This window comes from Heterodontus francisci, chromosome 9 (genome assembly GCF_036365525.1).
Source record: "Heterodontus francisci isolate sHetFra1 chromosome 9, sHetFra1.hap1, whole genome shotgun sequence".
Lineage (NCBI taxonomy): Eukaryota > Metazoa > Chordata > Chondrichthyes > Heterodontiformes > Heterodontidae > Heterodontus > Heterodontus francisci.
Window position 1 is genome coordinate 73,645,073 of NC_090379.1, and position 17,576 is coordinate 73,662,648.

General features: G+C 46.2%; 1 protein-coding gene across 9 annotated transcripts in view; it reads right to left on the reverse strand.

The window, feature by feature from the left end:
* Positions 1 to 17,576, reverse strand: part of LOC137373856 (neuronal PAS domain-containing protein 3) — a 1,451,864-nt gene that overhangs the window by 25,910 nt on the left and 1,408,378 nt on the right. For all 9 annotated transcript variants that reach the window (XM_068039328.1, XM_068039327.1, XM_068039336.1 and 6 more), the window contains 2 exons: positions 11,655 to 11,848; positions 11,031 to 11,137 (listed from right to left, as the gene is read on the reverse strand). In XM_068039328.1, coding sequence (XP_067895429.1) covers positions 11,031 to 11,137; positions 11,655 to 11,848 — 301 coding nt within the window. The remainder of the gene's footprint in view (positions 1 to 11,030; positions 11,138 to 11,654; positions 11,849 to 17,576) is intronic.

Genomic DNA, 17,576 nt, shown 5'->3' on the forward strand with positions numbered 1-17,576 from the left:
CTTTCTACCTTGCGGGTTTTGCCTTCAGTTGCATATGAGTGTATCATATAGTTTGGATGCTAGCATTTCAAAAATACACATAGTTTACACTCAATTATCTACACTCTCACTATCTGCATTCTTGATTATTTGGGTGACTTCTCGAGAATAGTGCAGAAGTAGCTGCTGCCAGCATTTTTTTCACAACCTTTGTTTGTTATGCTTCTGTTAGCAAGATAAGCTGTTGCTGAAATAGCTGATTTATGAGTTGATCAGCTGGTTCCAAGCTCCCCTGTGCATCTACCTGGATCTTCAGCCACCCAACCCAACACAAGCCCAAGACAGTTGGCCATAAATGCTCCCTTGATTCCAATCACAGCCCCCCAGTTATAGATGTGAGTGTTACAAGACTGCATTTGCTCATCTTCAGGGTCCTGTTGGCAGCATCCATTACGCTGATTTCAGTGAAGCTGCTGACGTTAAAATCAATACAGGGTGTGTGTTGAATGTAACACCAGCTGGAGCCAGCAGCAGCATGTTTATATTGCAGGTACTGTGTGAAATCTCAACTGAGGCTGTGCAGATTACTGGAGGTGAACGCTGGTAGTCTTTAGTGTTCACCTCTATAGCTGGAAAGTTCAGTACAATGGTGGTAAGTGGTGTTGAAAAATACCAAAGTCAATAATTAGGAACAGGCAGCACATTCAGAGCAATGATCATCAATCAAATTTGTGGACTCCAATCATCCGTCAATTTCATTTATGGCTGATGATCGAGGCTCCAGTGTATACATTATTTGTCATAAGCATATCCTCTCAATATCATTTAGAAATGACGTTCTATCCACATAGTGCAATGACATAATAGCACTGACACAACATTTATATATTTAAAAATAATGGATCTCCAATGCTGCTCATAATTAGGCAAGAGGAGTGTTTATTTTACCAGTATCCGTCATATTTGTGTTGCTGCTTCTCTCTGTCTTGCCTTTGAATCATCGTCAACTGTTGTGTATCTCTTCTCTCATACTGGGAGGGAAGTGGCGGGTGGTCAGTAGGGGATACGGTAGGGTGACGAAACCACTGGAAGCATTTATAATGTATTTATAGCTCATCCATTCCCTGCTGTGCACCTTTAGTCCACAATCATCGTTACTTCCTCTCTTTGGCATCAGAATCAGGAGGGGTGACCAAAGATAGGCACTTTGTTCAGGGTCAAGGTGGGGTGACGACAACAAAAGAAGAGACACAATGCTTCTACAGGCATCAGCAGTCCAACAGCCACAGTGGTGATGAGGAGCAGCAGGGCAGGCACCAAACAGCAAAAGAAGGCAAGAATTTAAATTTTGATTTATTTTTAAGTTTCAAAAAAAACTTAAAGGACTCTGCCTAATGAGCAAGAATGGAGTGGGGATTGGTTAAACAAAGACATACACTTAAATAGTATCTTTCACAAGCTCACAACATTCCAACACACTTTACAACCAATGAAGTATGTTTTGTGTTCAGTCACCGCTGTAATGCAGGGAAATATGGCAGTCAATTTGCACACATCGAGCTCCCATAAACAGCAATGAGTTAAATGACCAGTTAAACAGTTTGAGTGGTGTTGAGGGATAAATGTTGTCCAGGACACTGAGAGGAGTCCCTTCATTATCTTTGAATAGTGTTGTGGGATCTTTTGTGTCCACCTGAGAAGGAAAACGAACCCTCAGTTTAACTTCTCATTTGAAAGGCGGCACCTCCGACAGTGCAACCTTCCTTCAGTAAGTGAATGGACTATCAGCCGAGATTATGGCTCTGATATTTACGGTGAGGCAGGGAGGGTATGCCTGAGGGTAAAAGCGGCCAAAGAACACGGCAAGGCAGAGGACGCAGAGGTCCTACGGAACTTATCAGCAGGTCATCATAAAATTCTGTAGGTCTGTCACCAGCCTAGCAGCTGGCCAAATTGACAGACGGGTTGGTGGGCAGAAGAGAACACCAGTGGCAGGAGACTGCAGTCAGGGACTCTAGGGAATGGTCCTGGAAATCGATGAGGGAAAGAGGCCCACAATCAGGTCTGGGGGGAGGTCGACAATCGGGCTGGGAGGGGAAAGCTGGTAATCAGGGCAGGGCGAGGCTTCAGGCTTCCTTGAGGAGCATGGGGGAACACTCCTTCCCATAAGGAGTGCTGAAAGAAGCACTTACCCTGAGGAACAAGTGGCTCCTGTTTTCCTTTCACTGGAAAGTTTCCCCACCTCTGGGAAATCTGTTTAATAGCAGTAAATTTCAATTCAAGCTCCCAATTTCACTGTGGGAGTCTGATTTTACTATGTTAATTAGCGTCCTGCCATTGGACGCCACAATATCAGTCACTGTAAAAATGGCGGTGTGCACATGTGCAGCTGGTTGTGGTCACATTTCACATTTTTCACTTTTAAACACTCCTCATCATCTGTCTTGGGAGGGTTAATATTGAGGCCTATGTCTCTGGAATCAGGCTTGAACATATGACCTTCTGACCCCGAGACTCTTGGCACATTTAAAATGGAGCAGGTCATTTTCCACTCCATTCCTGCTGATTGGCCATTTTAATGCTATTGGTTTTGATAGTAGATTACTCCAGCAGGAGCATCAGTAATAAGTTCAAATCTGCATCCCATAGCATACAGGTGAACCTGCCAGAGAGCTTGAAGCTCATTAACAAAAGTTATAAAAACTTTCCTCAGTGGAGCCCTGAGGAGCAGAACTGGCCCCAAGTCCTATGTGTTAATCCGCCCCTGTAGGCATCAAGTGGGGGGGCCATGAGGCGGAAAATAGTCTTTCCAGATTCTACGCACGGTGGAACGTTACAGTTCTGGTGGAAAATTCTACTCTGATTGGACCTGGTAGCTGGAATTATCCTTCTTACCCTCTTGATTTTTTAATGGGATTGGGGCAGGAAAAGGGGAAGCAAACCCTTTTCTGCATCTCCAACCCTTGAGCTAGTCATGGGTGCCCATGGAATTAGCTGGGCCCCATAAGAGGGTTAATGGCAGACAGTGGGGACTCGGCCTTTGGGAAAGAGGTGCCCTTTGTGCTGCACAGGTGGTGGGGAGCAGTCTGAAGTCAGGCACTGAACAGGGTCATCACACCCCTGGCATAGCAGGGGCAGAAGAGCAACGGGCAAGGCTGTCAAACACAAAAGTATGGCCACCTTAACACAAGCAAGGCTGCAGCTGGCAATGAGGACACAACTCTCAGATTTTGGGCCCAGTGGCAATAAGGGGCAATGCCTTCTGTAGGAAGGGTGAAATCCCAAGCAAAAGGAAGGCAGAGGTGATGAAAGAGAGGAAGGAAGGCAATGGAGGCCATACCATCAACAAAGGATATACCGCTGAAGATGGAGCTACCTGGAGATGACCACAGGAGACTGTGAATCTTCAGGCAGATGGTCACAGAAATCTGTGACTTCGTCGTCAAAGACCTCGCACCTTGCAGCACTGGTCGCTATGCCTGGCCAGTAACTGTCAAAGTCACTGTAGCCTTGTATTTCTTTGCTTCTAGCTCCTTCCAAGCATCAGCTGTGGACCTTAGTGGCATCTCACAAATGGTAGCCCACCACTGCATCTCGCAAGTCACTGAAGCCCTCTTTGCCAGAGCTGGATAATACATTCAATTCACGACAGACGCAGCCTCACAGGCACAGAAGGCAGAGGGTTTCAGTGGATTCTCCCACGTGCAGGGCATCATTGATAGCACCCATGTGGCCATCAATGCACCGAGTGACCGCCCAATCAGATTCATCAACAGGAAAGGCTTCTTACTCCTTCAACGTTCAACTGGTCTGTGACCACAACAAGAGCCTCCTCCATGTCTGTGCTCACTTTCCTGGCAGCTGCCATGACTCCTTCATCCTTCGGCAGTCCAGGTTGCTGCAGATCTTCACTCCAACGCTCAAAGTCTGTGGATGGATTCTAGGGGACATAGGATATCCCTTGAAGACATGGCTACTGAGCCCTCTATGTTAGCCTCAGATAGAGGCACAGAGGCAATATTACCAATGCCACCTGCTCACCAAGACAACCATTGAGCAGGCTATTGAGCTTCTGAAGATGAGGTTCCAGTGCTTAGACTGATTGGGCAGTGCCCTGTAATATCCTCCTGCAAGGGTCTCGGTCATTGTGGTGGCTTGCTGTGTTCTCCATAACATGGCCCAGGATGAGGGGTATGGTATGGAAATGAGTCTGAGATACCTGTGTGAACACATTCATGCAAGACGCAGACTGGAACATCTGATCACTTACCGCCAATGAAGGAAGCACATCTGCCCAGAAGCTTTGCCCTCATCGTGGAGGAACCCACACTCTTCTTCATCACCCAGACTACTTTTCCCATCACGCCAGCAATAAAAGGAGTCCCAGATATGTGGCTTAAAGTGTCACCATTTATACAGCGCAAAGAAAGGAAAACAGTAGACAGAGTTGGTAAGAACACACCCCAGTGATCCACTCAGTACCCTGCCTATTGCAGCATTGCAGAGGAAACCTCTGTCACTAGGCCCTGCAGCACAAATAGCCCCTTGGTCAGAGGGGCCAAGGAGGCTGAGGATGTTGAGGGCGCCCAATGAGGGGTGGCACCCTCCTCCTCTGCTGTGAGATCCTCAGCCCTTGCTGGGTACTCCGGATGCCTGGAGGACAGCACCAGCTGGGGCGCAGCTGGCATCCCCTCCAAAGATCTTTGCACCACCAGCCCCACTGAACGGTCCGTGTTACACAACGTCGCTTGCATCCTGTAGATGTCAGTGCGTAGTTCCTGCATGCACTCCTAGTGCTGCCACATATGGCTCTCCACAAGGTAGGCCACTCTCTCTATGGAGGAGCTCATGCGCTCAAACCCTGAGCCATGCTGGCACACAGGAGCTGGATGGAATCCTCCTTCCTCTGCCTAAGATCCTGCATTGCCTCAGGGAACTCTGACACATCTCCTGTTCCCAGACCACTTACTGACCCCTCAGAATGGCTCAGAGCCATAGTACTTCTGAGGGCCTGTCACCACTGAGACATGCAAGTTCTAATGAATAGAGACACATGACATTGGCTACAGAGGACAGCAGTGCCTTACCTCACTGTCTTTTGTCCTTGTAGGAGAAACAGGCAATTAATATTCAAGAGTGGGCCCAGACAAGCAGAGGGGTGCCATTTTTCCACCACCTTACCCCAATGGAAGGTTCAAGATTGAGCCTCCTTTCCAGTGACTCCAGACGCCCTGCATCTGTGCCCAGCTGAGCAGGGCTGTGTCCGTCCTCCCTCCTCTGAGGAGAACTGACCACAGCTCCCTCTGCCTCTGGCACCTCCTCCTGCCCACTAGTGCTGTCATCCTCACCCAGTGCCACCCTATCTACACGCACACGAGGACCCACCGAGGTGAGTGTATCTGCACGGGTGGACGATGCACTTGTAAAGTGTGACGGTACTTCTTTATTAGCTTCTTGCTCCTCTGGTCCCAGGTAGGGATGGGGAGAGGGTGCCCTGGGTTGGATGTCTGCACCTATGGGAGACACAAGAAGAGCTCATGAGAGCTAGCCTAGGAGAATAGAAGCATCTGCAATGCTCAGGCTACCCATTGTTACTCAGTGCATGACATGCTATCAGACAGGGAGAAGTGCACTGCACCCACATCGCCCTCTGTATTCACCAGCTCCACCATGAGCTCCTGTCTGGTCAGGTAAGACTTCCTCCTCATCCTCCTTGTCTACTATCCTGGCTATGTCCATGGCTCTCTCTTCCACTGGGGTAAAGTGGTGGAAAAATGGCACCCCTCCTCCTGTCTGGGCCCACTCTTGGATATTATGTGCCTGTTTCTCCTGCAAGGACAAAAGACAGTGAGGTAAGGCACTGCTGTCCTCTGTAGCCAATGTCATGTGTCTCTATTCATTAGAACTTGCATATCTCAGTGGTGACTCCTCAGAAGTACTATGGCTCTGAGCCATTCTGAGGGGTCAGTAAGTGGTCTGGGAACACACTCCTCTCATGTTCAGGAGCAGCATGCACCCTGAGGCTCCCCAGGTGTGTCTCTGCTGGAGAGTGAATACCTAGAGGCCTATCCTGAGGATGGGAGGGGGTTGAATTCACCTTGCCAGAGTGTATGAGATCATTGAACCTCTTCTGACTCTGGATCCATGTCCTTCTCTCCACGCTCCACTGTGGCTGCCACCTCCACCCACTCCTCCTTGGTTTGGATGGGTGGCCTCCTCCAGCCACCTTTCGGGAAGAGGACCTCCATCCTCTCCCTCACGGCCTCAAGCACGACATTGATCTCCCCATCCGAGAACCTAGGAGCAGCCCTGCCCCGGGTGCCAGGCCTCTGGCTTTCCTGAGACATCTGGTTCACTCCAGTCCTGTCCAAGTCTCTGACAATCTCTGCAGTTATCCTCCTTCAGTCAAATGGCAGACACAGTAATGGCTGCCGTGGTGCATTTAAATTGGGCCCACACTTCCTCTGGCCCACCTCCACTTCCGTCCTTGCGGCCTCTAATTGGACAGCAAACATGTCTTCATATCAATTAAGGGGTCACTCCCTTGAAAATCATGACACAACTCAGTTTCCTCCCAGGGACAGGTTCAGGGCCATATGAAAGGCACCAAATTAATAGATTCATTTTGCAGAACAGTGACAAAAAGAAAATGTAAACTCAAAATAGATAGATGCGAATATACAAATGGACTCAAAAACAGTCCTGACTCCTGTTTCCTACCCCCAATGCGAAAATTCAGCCCTATGTCCCTCCCTGACATCCAGAATTGCTATGGATCAGAGGGTAGCTATTAAAATGTAATGCCTGGAAAGCCTGCATACCTGAGCTGTGCTCTGGAATGATTTGAAAATATTTTCTTTTCATCTTCAACTGGCACACTGAAGACCACTAACCACATTGACTGTGCTTGGTCTTGAGACCAAACTGCAGCCAATCTTCACATTCCATGCAGACTTAATGCCCAGAGAATGTTGTGGAACCCACATAAATGATGTAAATGACCCCAAAGTAGGACAGTCAGCCAGGATGAGGGGTGCACTTTTGTGGTGGATGGAAGTCCTGTCTCATTGAAAATGTGCCCCAATTCCACGCTAGTGGAAACTGTAGCCTACTCCGTTAACTGGCAAATTTACTGCGTGGAAAATATATATGATGAAAAATCTAGATTTCAGCTCAACTTTCTAAGTTCTCCCTGGTGGAAAATGGTGAGGGATATTTATTTTTTATTTAGAGCTACAGCACTGAAACGGGCCTGTTGGCCCATCGAGTCTGTGCCGACCATCAACCACCCATTTTTACTAATCCTACATTAATCCCATATTCCCTACCACACCCCCACCTTCCCTCACCACCTACCTACACTAGGGGCAATTTACAATGGCCAATTTACCTATCAACCTGCACGTCGTCAGCTGTGGGAGGAAACCGGAGCACCTGGTGGAAACCCAAGCAGTCACAGGGAAAACTTGCAAACTCCACACTGTGCAGTACCCAGAATCGAACCTGGGTCGCTGCAGCTGTGAGGCTGCAGTGCTAACCACTGTGCCACTGTGCCACCCCACAACATCTTCAACATCTTCTACAGCAGATCACAAGTGTGTTATACCATAAATGAATCCTAGGTGCCAGCACAAACAATCTGAACTGTGAACTTCTATTACATTTTGTGAATCAACATACATACATTAGGAGTCTCTAAATGATGACAGACTGTCATACTGATCTCTAATTGTGTTGGCCAATGTCAGCCCATGTTAGTAAACAGCAGCTGTTCAGAGGCTGTGTTGCATTTGTCTAAATTTGTGCTTGCATCCCTTGAGAATTAATTTCTCTGCAATCTGACAGATGCAAATGGAAATGATGACTAAAAGGTTTGGGCTGGATTTTCGCTGCGGGGACAGGAAACAGATGTTGGGACCGTTTCAGGGTCCCAAACCCACTCCTGGGGAGAAAACGTAATCGTCCCCGAGTTTCATGGGGGCGCCCCTTAATTGCTATGGAGATGGGTTTGACAGCCGATTAGCAGCAATGGGGGCAGGAATGGAGGCGGGTCTGCTCAAGTGGGGCCCGATTTAAACACACCACAACAGCCGTTACTGTTGCTGCGAGACCCCATCTGTCTGGAATTAAATGTACCGTCCATCTCTGGCAAATAGGGCATCAGCGAACTTCGAGATGCAGTGGTGTACTGCCTTTTGCAAGATGCTACCAAGGTCTGCTGCCGATCCTTGGAAGGAGCCAGAAGAAGACACGTTAAAGGCCACAGTGACTTTGACAGCTACTGACAGGGCATGGCGACCAGTGCTGCGAGGTGTGAGGTCTTCAGCAATGAGGGCACAGATGTCTGTGACCATCTGCCTGGAAAGTTGCAGTCTCCTGTGACACTGATTCTCGGTCATCTCCAGGTAGCTCCATCTTCAGTGGTAGATCCTGTGCGAAAGGTGTTGCCCCATATCACCACTGAGCCCCCATTCCCAGCTGCTGCCTTCCTCGTGCTCAATTGGCTCCCCCAATTGTGCTTGGTAGCCTTGTCGCCTGCTCTTATGTCCCTGTGATGCCAGGAGGGTGATGACCTCCAGCACTGCCCGACTGCTTACTGCCCACTGTCCCCGTCACCTGCACTGTGCCAATGGCATCTGTTTCCCAATGACCGAGACCCCTCTGCGTTGTACAAACTTTTATGGGGCCAGCTAATTCCCTGGGGCGGTCCCCACCGTGTGCCTGCCTGCGTTCAGCTGGTCTGCCCCAGACAGTGCGTGCAGCCTGTGCGCCCCTGTGACAATCACAACATCTCCCTTAATGAGGTCCTAATAAGCTCTTTAATCATCTTAATTGGCCTTTGATATGGATCAGGCAGGATCATGGTGCTCACCCTCCCACCGCCCTGGTGAAAATGGCTGGTACCGGGAACGGCATCGCGAAACCGGCACACCGGCTGGCACTGGTATTTTCAACCCCTGCCTGCCTCTGTTCCCACCCCCAGCGGAATCCGAAGATTCAGCCCTTTGTGTCTGCATATGACACTGTACCTGCATATAGCATTAATTTATAGTTGCAAACTTAAGCAAACATAAGAATTACTGAGCAAAACAGTTTACCAGTGAAAGAAAAGTCAAGAGGGTTAAAAGCGCCTGTTAATAGTAGCATGGTGTTTACTTGCTGGACTTGTAAATACTGTCCAAAGTCATTTGTTAACAAGTTAACAAGATTTTGAGCACAACATTTCAGTAGCCTTTTAACTAATTACTAAGCCATGTATTACATTTCTTTAGTCAGACAGAAGAACCAAGTTGCACATCCTCTTGCCTGTTCTTGTAAATAGCTTTCTCAGTGTCATGCATCCTTCTGGCACTGAGATATGATGTGAGCAGCCTGTTTCAATGCTAAAGCCATTTTTGAGTCAACTAGTAGTGCGTTCATCAGTGTGAGAAAGAATTGTGTTCATTTGCTTCTTTCTCTGAATTTTTTCCACTACCAGCATTTGTGTCCAGTGTGTCCAGGTGGAGAAAGAACCCAAAGCCTAACACTGTATAGCAAAAAACATGAAAGCACCAATAGACTATGCCATTGTATGCCATTCCAAAGTTTCGTCTTTCTTCACTGTCAGTGATATTTTTAATGATAGCTGAAGCACATCTACATCTAGGATGCAGTAAAATATTTCTGTGCACATATCAGCCTTTTGGAAATAGTTTTGCTCAGATATTCAACCTTTTAAAAAAAAAAATTCTTTACTTCCCCTTATTTTAGGGCCCCCAGCATCTTGGCTCTCCCATTGTCCATAATAGTAGATGGGTGAGCTGCTTTTAGGCACTGACAGTGCTGTTTTCATCCAGTTCATTTGTTCTGCTTCCTGTGTGCAAGTTTCTAATCTCTGCTTGGCACCTCTCCACTATGGTAGCAGTAAGACCAGTGTAAGAAATAGCTACCTAATAACCTTATAAAAACTTAATAAATGAATTGAATATTACAGAACTAGCTCTTTCTCTCTCTCTCTTAAAAAGAAAGAATCCATAGCAGCCTGCCAGGCTGACAACACAGGACAGCATAGGCCTGTTACCTCTGCCAAGGCCATGACTGTAGCATGGGCTCTGGTACAAGACATTCCTAAGCTTGATAAGGTGGGATCTCATGACCCATATCTAAACCAACTGTCTGAGTAAAGGTTAACAGGTTGTAAGCCATGAGATGATTCCATGAGCTTTGGACAGAAAAGAGCTTTCTGAGGAGGATCCCTGCTGGCTCTGGCCTAATACCCTGGTTAGCTCAGGAAAACAGAGGACAAGGGAGAGCTTCCTGGGGTGGATCCATGCTGGTTCCGGCCTAACACCCTGGTTATCTAAAGAAGAGCAAAAGCAGAATAGATTGCCATCTCCAGCTCCAAAGAGCAGCATCACTCTGCTTCATCCATCTATAGGTCCGATCCAGGACAGTAAACCGTTCTGAGAACACTGCCGCTGCCAGCAATGGAGATCAGCATTCCTCTGCTTTCCTCATATGTTCGTCCGATCCGGGATTGGTAAACCATTCTCACCTGTTATGGGCTGTATGTCTTTTCTGCTTATTTAGCTTATGTATCAGATCTAAACTGTTGCTTCTTAATAAAGGGTTTTAAAACCACTAACATTTTTAGGTAATCTCTGACTGCTGGACCAAATCTTACACCAGGAACAGTCTACCAAGTCTTGTACCTAAACTCTGACTCACCATTCTGGAAAGAAAGTGCTGCAATCTGGTATCAATCTCAAACGCACATCAAAACATCAATATTTTTGCACTGCTATTATTAAAGCCTGATCCCGAAATGCTGCTGGCTTAATTTTAATAGAAAGAGGCTTGTTTCTGTCTGGCACACCTTACTTGGTGAGTTTCCACAGGACTGCTTGTGGGCCTGTACAAATAGGAACATCTACTCTCAAAGATACATTTTAAGGATCCTTCTTACAAACATTCTGGGGGAATACTTTGCAATGAAAGCAATTCTCCCCAGAGTGACATTATTCTATGAAGCTTACTTTGCAGTGTACTCCTGTAGTCAGCCATATACTCACAATCCAAGTGACTGTGCCTGATCCCTTCTACATCCTCAGCATGAATGAAGTAATAGCATCTTTTACCCACAATATCTACAGGAGTTAGATCCATATAGTCGCTAATCCTACAGGATACAGAAGCATAAAGAAACAACATTAAACATCATAAGAATCTTAAGAAATAAATTAATAACGTGAAAATACAGTACAGTAAAATGGTCTATTTTATGAAATACACACTAACTTGCAATTGCAAAAACACTTGTAATTGCAAAAATAGACAATGGATAGAGAGCTGTGGTGCGGCGTATCAAACTACTGACATAGGCACAAAAGGACTTGTTTGGTCCCCCATTCTGTTGCTTTCCCTATTTGAGTCCAGTTGTGTGTGGAGGCACCAAGTGGGGTCAAGAAATTTCCTGCAGGATAGAGGGGAAAGCACTGCATGAATTTCCCCCAGGCAGCTGTTGGATAGGTCTGGTGGTCAGTCAGGAGTGACATTGACAGTGGATGACCAGCCCACTTGAAATGTATGGCTTGAGTTGGATCAACAAGCAAAGGAAACGAGAAAAAGGAAGCTACCTATCCTCATTAAAAAAAAATACAGAAACATAAAACACAGATAAATAAAAGACTGCTTACCGGTTTTCACAGTAAATAATATTGAGGTCCATATTTACTCTGGTGACAAACATTTGGCAGTCAATCCTGACTTCATTAATAGTAGGAGGAGGCAAAGCATGAGCCACTACTACTAGACCTATAATTTGAGTAGGCAGCACACGTCCGTGTGAAAGAGAAACTCTCAACCGTAGCCGTCCAGTTATATGAATGACCTGAAACACAGTCACAATATCACAAGGTGTAAATGTTAGCAGTCTGCCAGCTCGTCAATGCTGCAGAGTATGTCCACTTTAAATGCAATACTTGGTGAAAATAATAAGATATTTTTCCCCTTGTATTTGTGAATTGTTAATACACAATAAAAGATCATAATGGTAATGACTATGATGTTGATTCTAATCATTCTAGATATGACTGTAATAGATTTACACAAAGTAAGATTTAGAAAAAAAACTACGCTCCAATATTCCTCAATTCAATAAATGTATCAAAAATGAAAATGTGTAAAGATTTAGATTTTGGGAAGTGCTAATGTATTGTTTATTAGTGTTTAACACTTCTCTAACAATTCGTATGGTTCCAAAAATGGACTGAGAAACCTTAGGGAAAAAACTGAAATAAATACATTTGCGCTTATTAAGGTCTTGTTAACAGCCAATCAGTGGAAACTTGTTCACAATGATGCACCATTGGATGATTGCTGCAAAGTGAGTATTTAACAGCACGTCACATCTGGGTTTTACAGCTTAACAAGGAGGAATAATTTGAACTATCACCCAGGCCTCTTTCTCCCAATCTTTCTCTCTGTTACAATTCTGTAACAAACACATCTTGTCTGAGTTGTTTCCATGAAAGAAAGAATTTTTATGTGAATACATATTAGCCTGATTTTCAAACCCCCACCAGGAGGACTGGTGGATTACCTCTAGTCTGGTTCCTGCCTTTTGATGTGTCTGGCTTGCATGGCCCTACTAGGGGTTATATTCCCATCAGCATAGCTCAGGGACATAGTAGCATACAAGCCTTCCCATGTCAACGTGCACTCCCTAGAGAAGGGACATATTTAGACCTTCAGCTCTATCCTAAAGAACATCTACAGATTGGTTCCTGGTGGCTGGTTGAACACTTGTGGCTCAATGGCTGTGGATTGGCTGCTGTTGCTTTCAGATTATCTGCTGTGGCTGATGGCGAACTGACTGTGGTTTGACTGATTGCTGAAGGTGGATGGGTAACTTCTAGTAGCTGGACCATGGTTATGGAAGGATGGCATCTGATGCCTGGCTTCTGGTGACTGGCTGGCAGACATCTGGTGACTGAATGCTGACAATAGCTGGCTGTGGTTTGGCTGGATGCTGGTGAAGGGTGGGTAGTTTCTAAAGTTGACTGCAGGTTATGGACTGATGGATCCAAATGACGGGCTGCTTGTGTTTGCTGTCTGGCTGGCTGATTGGTCTCAGGTAGCTGGCTGGTGGTGGTAGATTGTTGTGATTTGGCTGGTTGGCTGCAGGCAGATGGGTTGACTATGGATTGGTGAGTTATCTAACCTTCTTGGTCTGTATGGCTCAGCTACTCACATGAAAAAAACAATCACTGACTCATTTAATTCTATTGTTCTAATTACATGAAGCGGTATACTTCTTCTTCTTTGGCCTCCTTGTCTCGAGAGACAATGGGTAAGCACCTGGAGGTGGTCAGTGGTTTGTGAAGCAGCGCCTGGAGTGGCTATAAAGGCCAGTTCTGGAATGACAGACTCTTCCACAGGTGCTGCAGATAAAATTGGTTGTCGGGGCTGTTACACAGTTGGCTCTCTCCATGCGCTTCTGTCTTTTTTCCTGCCAACTGCTAAGTCTCTTCGACTCGCCACACTTTAGCCCCTCCTTAATGGCAGCCCGCCAGCTCTGGCGATCACTGGCAACTGACTCCCACGACTTGAGATCAATGTCACAGGACTTCATGTCGCGTTTGCAGATGTCTTTAAAGCGGAGACATGTACGGCCGGTGGGTCTGATACCAGTGATGAGCTCGCTGTACAACGTGTCCTTGGGGATCCTGCCATCTTCCATGCGGCTCACATGGCCAAGCCATCTCAAGCGCCGCTGGCTCAGTAGGGTGTATATGCTGGGGATGTTGGCCGCCTCGAGGACTTCTGTGTTGGAGATACGGTCCTGCTACCTGCTGCCAAGGATTCTCAGGAGGCAGCAAAGATGGAATGAATTGAGACATCGCTCTTGGCTGACATACGTTGTCCAGGCCTCGCTGCAAGGTACTGAGGACACAGGCTTGATACACTCGGACTTGTGTGTTCCGTGTCAGTGCGCCATTTTCCCACACTCTCTTAGACAGTCTGGACATAGCAGTGGAAGCCTTTCCCATGCGTTTGTTGATTTCTGCATTGAGAGACAGGTTACAGGTGATAGTTGAGCCTAGGTAGGTGAACTCTTGAACCACTTCTAGAGCGTGGTCGCCGATATTGATGGATGGAGCATTTCTGACGTCCTGTCCCATGATGTTCGTTTTCTTGAGGCTGATGGTTAGGCTAAATTCGTTGCAGGCAGCCGCAAACCTGTTGATGAGTCTCTGCAGACACTCTTCAGGTTGAGAAGTTAATGCAGCGTCGTCAGCAAAGAGGAGTTCTCTGATGCGGACTTTCCGTACTTTGGTCTTCACTCTTAGACGGGCAAGGCTGAACAACCTGCCACCTGATCTTGTGTGGAGCTTTCTCGGCAGCGGCGGCGGAGGTGGGAGCAGCCCGGGGGTGCGAGGAGAACATTGCGCTGCAGATGCGCTTCAAGCCGCATCAGAGTACCTGAACGAAGTCAGGTACAACAAAGGCAAGGTCTCCTTCCATGCTGTACACTGGGGGACGCTGATATCGAGGAGGCCGTGCAGGGTCGCGATCCACTTGTTGACGAAGACGATGCAGATGGAAGCGAACAGGTTCACTGAGAGCCCGATTACCCTGATGAGGTCCTTTCTTAAGTGCATTACTACTAACCAATTAATGAAGGTACCCCACCAGCATTCAGATCACTAGAAGCGGTATACACATCATAATATATTTATTGTACACATAAGAAAAAGTACTCCAGAATGTTGGGGTTAAAAGTGTCAATAACTTATGTTTATATCTTTTCAACTGCAACTATCCATCTTGTACTTTTCATGCTTGACAGTGAGTTCATGATGTCTTCCCAGACTTGTTTGCTTGTTTGGGGCATTTGGGGACTGTTTTGGTCTTGTCTCTAAAGGCTACTTTACAATATTATTCTGCCACTGCTCACCATAATTTCAAGCTTCACAGTGACATCAATAGATATTTTGGTATTTGTAACAGTGAAGTATCTCATTTAGTTGTTTGAGAAGGTGGTAACTTACATCTATATAGTGCCTCATCATGTGCCAATATGTCATAAAGTAGCTTACAAACCACAAGTTGCATTTTGAAATGCAATTATTGTTATAAAGAACAAAGAAAGAACAAAGAAAAATTACAGCACAGGAACAGGCCCTTCGGCCCTCCAAGCCTACGCCGATTCAAATCCTCTATCTAAACCTGTCGCCTATTTTCTAAGGGTCTGTATCTCTTTACTTCCTGCCCATTCATGTATCTGTCTAGATACATCTTAAAAGACGCTATCGTGCCCGCGTCTACCACCTCCGCTGGTAATGCGTTCCATGCACCCACCACCCTCTGCGTAAAGAACTTTCCACGCATATCCCCCCTAAACTTTTCCCCTTTCACTTTGAACTCGTGTCCCCTTGTAATTGAATCCCCCACTCTGGGAAAAAGCTTCTTGCTATCCACCCTGTCTATACCTCTCATGATTTTGTACACCTCAATTGGGTCCCCCCTCAACCTCCGTCTTTCTAATGAAAATAATCCTAATCTACTCAACCTCTCTTCATAGCTAGCGCCCTCCATACCAGGCAACATCCTGGTGAACCTCCTCTGCACCCTCTCCAAAGCATCCACATCCTTTTGGTAATGTGGCGACCAGAACTGCACGCAGTATTCCAAATGTGGCCGAACCAAAGTCCTATCCAACTGTAACATGACCTGCCAACTCTTGTACTCAATACCCCGTCCGACGAAGGAAAGCATGCCGTATGCCTTCTTGACCACTCTATTGACCTGCGTTGCCACCTTCAGGGAACAATGGACCTGAACACCCAAATCTCTCTGTACATCAATTTTCCCCAGGACTTTTCCATTTACTGTATAGTTATCTTGAATAACATGACAGTTGGTTGGTCCAGAGCAAGATCCCACAAATAGTAAACAAATGAATGACCAGATAAGCTGCTTTTGATACTGTTGGTTGAGCGAGATATGTTGCCAGAACAGTAGCAGACTTCCCTTATCTACTTTGAGTAATGGCATAGGACTTTTTTTAGCCAACTGAACAGGCAGATGAAGCCTCAACTTAACATTTCATCTGAAAGATGGTGATCTTTTGGGATTTTTGGACCATTTTTCTGCAGAAAGGATGAGGAAATGAGTTACATTTATGTGTTGGGTTTTAAAGCAAATTAGGTTCACACAGGTGCATAATTCTCCTCACAGCCATTTTCCTAAGCCTGAGCTGGTCATAACCAGAAGGTTGACCCAGGAAAAGTTAAATTCGCCCACTAACATAAGTTTGTGGCATGTGGGTTTAAACTTGTGGGGGTTAATAGTGATAAGACTTTAAGATTTGGGATATAAACAGGGAAACGTTAATGACGAGGACAAAATATTGCTCAATCATATTCCAGATTAGCTCAATTTTAGAATCCACTACAAGTATAGGGAGGGGTATTACTTGTACATCTGTGTATATTGGGTGAATGTGAGGGTAGTTAATGGTTGAGTGTTAATTGATATATATATATATATATATATATGTGGGAGAGTGAATGCATGTGTATGTGTGTGTAGGTTATGTGTGTGCATACATGAGTGCATACAGAGATATACTGAGGTTTTTTTTATTGTTCGAGGGATGTGGTGGTCACTGGCAAAGCCAGCATTTATTGCCAATCCCTCATTAACCTTAGGAGGTGGAAGTGAGCCACCTTCTTGAACTGTTGCAGTCCCTGCGGTGAAGATACTCTCACAGTGCTGATAGGTAGGCAGTTCCAGGATTTTGACCCAGTGACAATGAAGGAAGAGTGATATGTTCCCTAGTCAAGAGAGTGTGTGACTTGAAGGGGAATTAGCAGATGGTGGTGTTCCCATGCGCTTGCATGTTCTTGTCCTTCTAGGTCGCAAGTTCGGGAGGTGCTATTGAAGAAGCCTTAGCGAGTTGCTGCAGTGCATTTTGTAGAAAGTATATACTGCAGACATGGTGCACCAATGGTGGAGGGAGTGAATGTTTAAGGTGGTGGATGGGATGCCAATCAAATGGATCTATTTGTCTGGGATGGTGTCAAGCTTCTTGAGTGTTGTTGTAGCTGCACTCTTCCAGGCAAGTGGAGAGTATTCCATTAAATGCCTGACTTGTTCCTTGTAGATGGTGGAAAGGCTTTGGGGAGACAGAAGGTGAGTCACGCCACAGGAAGCCCAGCCTCTGACCTGCTCTTGTAGCCACAGTATCTCTGTGGTTGGTCCAGTTAAGTTTCTGGTTAATGGTGATCCCCCCAGGATGTTGATTGTGGGGATTCGGTGATAGTAATGTCAACGGGAGGTGGTTAGACTCTCTCATGTTGGAAATGGTCATTGTCTGGCACTTGTGTGGCCAAATGTTATTTGCCACTTAGCAGCCAAAGCCTAAATGTTATCCAAGTCTTGCTGCATGTGGGCATAGGCTGCTTCATTATCTGTGGAGTTGCAAATGGAACTGAACACTGTACAATCATGAGTGAACATTCCCACTTCTGACATAATAGAAGGAAGGTCATTAAGATGGTTAGGCCTAGGTCACAGCCCTGGGGAACCCCTGTAGCGATGGTCTGCAGCTG